Source organism: Mus musculus, chromosome 1 (assembly GCF_000001635.26).
Source record: "Mus musculus strain C57BL/6J chromosome 1, GRCm38.p6 C57BL/6J".
In the NCBI taxonomy this organism is placed as follows: Eukaryota; Metazoa; Chordata; class Mammalia; order Rodentia; family Muridae; genus Mus; species Mus musculus.
This window is the reverse complement of record NC_000067.6, coordinates 172,629,311-172,632,979: the sequence shown is the minus strand read 5'-3', so window position 1 is coordinate 172,632,979 and position 3,669 is coordinate 172,629,311. Positions and strand designations below refer to the sequence as shown.

Sequence of the window (3,669 nt, the reverse complement as noted above, 5' to 3'; positions counted from 1 at the left end):
GCTGAGCGGGGACGGAATCCAGCCCCAGAGGGGGGGTGACCCAATCTCCCGGCAGAGTAGGAAAGGCCAGCCTCGCCCTGAGTAAACTCCCCCCACGATGGGCGTGCAACCCCCCAACTTCTCCTGGGTGCTTCCGGGACGGCTGGCCGGACTGGCGTTGCCCCGGCTGCCCGCGCACTACCAGTTCCTGCTGGACCAGGGTGTGCGGCACCTGGTGTCCCTGACGGAGCGCGGACCCCCTCACAGTGACAGCTGTCCCGGCCTCACGCTGCACCGAATGCGCATCCCTGACTTTTGCCCGCCGTCCCCGGAACAGATCGACCAATTTGTGAAGATCGTGGACGAGGCCAATGCCCGGGGAGAGGTCAGCACGCTCGTGAGCCAGAGCGAGAGGGCGGGGCCTGGAAGGAAATGAGTGGGCGGGGCCGGAGCTGGAGTCCGAAAAGAGTGGGAGAGCCTGGGGTTGGGGGCGGGGGTGACAGGGCTAAGTGGGGTGGGAGCTAGATGGACCCACTCCCTGACTAAAGTCAACTATGCTGCTAGGAGAGGTGGTGCCAAGTAGGCTGGAGAGAGAGTACTGTCAAGTGAAATCCTTCCAGGAGTCCAGGGAGCGCCTATGTCAGACGGAATCAGTTCAAAGCCCTTTTACTAGAGGTCCAAATGTCATAGAGACACACTTGTAATTTTAAATTTTACTAGCAGCTACGTTTTAAAAAAAAAACAAAAACAAAAAACGAAAAAGATGAAAAAGAAGCAGGTGAAGTTAATTTTGTACTAATCCAATAAGTCAAAAATATTATTTCAACATAGAATCAATATGAAACAAATTATTAATGAGGCATGTCCAGTCTTTTTCATGCCGCATCTTCAGGGCCTGGTAAGTATTTTGCACCTCAGCTCAGTTTGGACTGACACATTTCAGGAAAAATAGCACCACAAGTGGCTGGATGTACTATACAAGACAGCACAGGATAGAGGCCAGGCGATGTAGGCTGAGAGCCCAAGTTGGAACCAGCCATTCCAGAGGCCTCCTAGTCACCTGTCCTCCCACAGCTTTGATGTCACTTCTTGGAGAGCCTGTGATGTGTGGGGTGAGGACAGGGGAGTATTGGGGAGGGCATTGGACTCTACTCCATCAGTCTCCACTTCACAGGCTGTTGGAGTGCACTGTGCCCTAGGCTTTGGCCGCACTGGCACCATGCTAGCCTGCTACTTGGTGAAGGAGCGGGCTTTGGCCGCAGGAGATGCCATTGCTGAGATCCGGCGCCTGCGACCAGGATCCATTGAGACGTATGAACAGGAGAAGGCCGTCTTCCAGTTCTACCAGCGAACAAAATGAGGACTTCAACAGCCCGCCTTTCCCCCTCCCCAACTCCTGCGGCCAGGGAGGAAGGGGAGTGAACTAAAGTACTGCATCCTTCAGGTCCCTCTGACTCCTATTGGACAAAAGTAGTCCTTCCCCAAAGCCATAACGTGGCCGGCAGGATGGCCGAGACCCCACAAAAATGAGGTAATAACTGATAAGAACTCATCACCGCTGCATAGCATGTACACAGCACTCCCAATACATCTGGGTGGTTGAAAAGACAAAAAAAAAAAAAACAAAAAAAAAAAAAAAAAAACCACTTCTGTTCTTTGGATGAGGTGTCTAGAGTTCAGAAAGGCCTCCGGTCACAGTTCTGGGAAACAGAAGGATAGGCCAGGACTCCAGCACACACCTTTGTCATCCTGAGGATGATGGGATTCTAAGTGCTGTTCCCTGACATGTGATAGAGGAGAACTGGTCAGTGAAGGAGACCCATGTCCCTGGCCACATGGCCTCCAAGCAGCCTCAGGCCGCTGCACTCCTACACCAGCAGTGCCCCCTTGACATCACCCCTTATGTAGGGTCATCCGTCCTACCTGAGCCACCTTTGTTCTCTCAGGGTACAGAAGACCTGCATATCGTGCTACAGATGAGGTCTCTCTCTGTCTTATCTGTTTCTCTCTTGGTCTCCCCCTCCCACTCTCCCTCTTAATCTCCCTCTCTCCCTCCCCCTTCCTCCCCCCACCAGGGCTGGCCACCTCTTACCAGCCTCAGGTGACTCAGCTCATCTGTCACCTCCAACCCCTATGTCGTCCCCAGCCTCAGACCAACGAATGCTGAAACTGTGTCTTGGTGGTTTTAGAGTGGATATTAAGTGATCAAATAAATAACTCTGGGACTATGAATCTTGGCCATGTTTCTCAGGTGTTATCTTCACGTCTCCCCTGTTGGACTCCACCCAGCCGCAAGCGCCACACTTTAGACTTTCTGAGAGATGAGATAAGTGTCATTCATGAGCCCAGTGGACTCTTCCATAATGGCAGTCTGAATCCATGCCCTATCTTCCATAATAGGCTGAACTGAGTAAGGGAGACTCTGCGTGTCTGTGTGAACCAGGTGCTGTTAGAGATGGAACCAACTCAGCAAAAAGAAAAGCCATGATTCCTATTCTCAGGAGCCCTGCCTTCTGGAGAAGGGTAATGACATTCTCTTCACACTCGATGGACACTAAAGGCTACCTCAACTATCCCAGATGCAGGACAGTCAAGAGTTCCCCTACAGCCTCCATCTCTCCTATCAAAGACCAGAGCTAGGCCTACACCAGCCCCTCCCCTGTACTTCATTCCATCTTCCCTGTGCCCCTAACTCAACATTATCCAGCTCACTCTTACACAAAAGGCTTTTTAAGCAAGAAATATAAGAGCCCTCATTTGAAATCCTTTTTCTGTTTCATCTGGAGGGCCCATTCCTTAACTGTCTCCTTGGATCCTCTCTGACCCACCCAGGGGGATATATCGGCCAAAGAGAAGAAACTCCAAGGTCCCAGGCATTTAGGCTTCAAGGATGGGAAAAGGACAAAGGACGGACACACCATCCACCTTGCCCCTCCCACTTCTGCCCCATGATTCAAACCAGACCATCTCCCGCGGGAGTGTGTATGTCTGTGTTTTCCTGAGGAGGGCATAACCCAGAGAGAGGAAAAGGCCTGTTTCCTTGACTCTTTTCTTTCACTGCCAGAATTTACCCACACAGAAGGAGGTGAGGGGCTGTGCCCTCCCCTTGCCAGTATTGCTCGACTGTGCTATGTGACCCATCCTCGCCCTTTCTGCTGTCTGTTCCTCCGCGTGTCCTCCGCACTGCCAGAGCGGAATCTGCTCTTACCTTCCTCCCAAGGCTCCTTTGAAGGAGACAGAAAATTTTTCTAACCCCATTAAAGCCCTGTGTGCTGTTCCCTCCCCATAATTTAAGCAGGTCTCCTCTGCCTCAAGAGTTCCTTAGGGAAATAAACATATAATTATGTGCTTAAGGAAATCGCTTTTAAATAAGTAAGAGTTGACTTCAAATGAAAAACTCTGCCCTTCTCCTTCTCTCTACCTTGAGAGGTTAGCCTGAAGCTCTGTGTGTGCTCATTTATGGCCCCCAGACCTTTTGCCTTCCCATCACACTTCCTTCTGTATTTGCCTACCAACAGAAGGGCACTCATTAGCGATGGCCCATCCCCATTACATCCGACGCTGGTGCCAGGAGCACTCCTCCTCCATCTGAGAAGCATCCTGACATTTGCATCAGACCAGGGCTTCTCATTCTTAGCACTCTTGATATTTTGAACTGGGGCTGGATGATCGGGGGTCACGGGGACTCTA

General features: G+C 51.5%; 1 protein-coding gene across 1 annotated transcript; it reads left to right on the top strand.

Annotated features, from left to right (window-relative positions):
* Window positions 1-5: 5 nt before the first annotated feature.
* On the top strand, window positions 6-2,211 carry Dusp23 (dual specificity phosphatase 23). The gene is made up of 2 exons (NM_026725.2): window positions 6-364; window positions 1,154-2,211. Exons 1-2 carry the CDS (start codon window positions 98-100, stop codon window positions 1,337-1,339), a joined length of 453 nt encoding a protein of 150 aa, NP_081001.1. The 5' UTR covers window positions 6-97; the 3' UTR covers window positions 1,340-2,211.
* The last annotated feature ends 1,458 nt before the right edge of the window (window positions 2,212-3,669 follow it).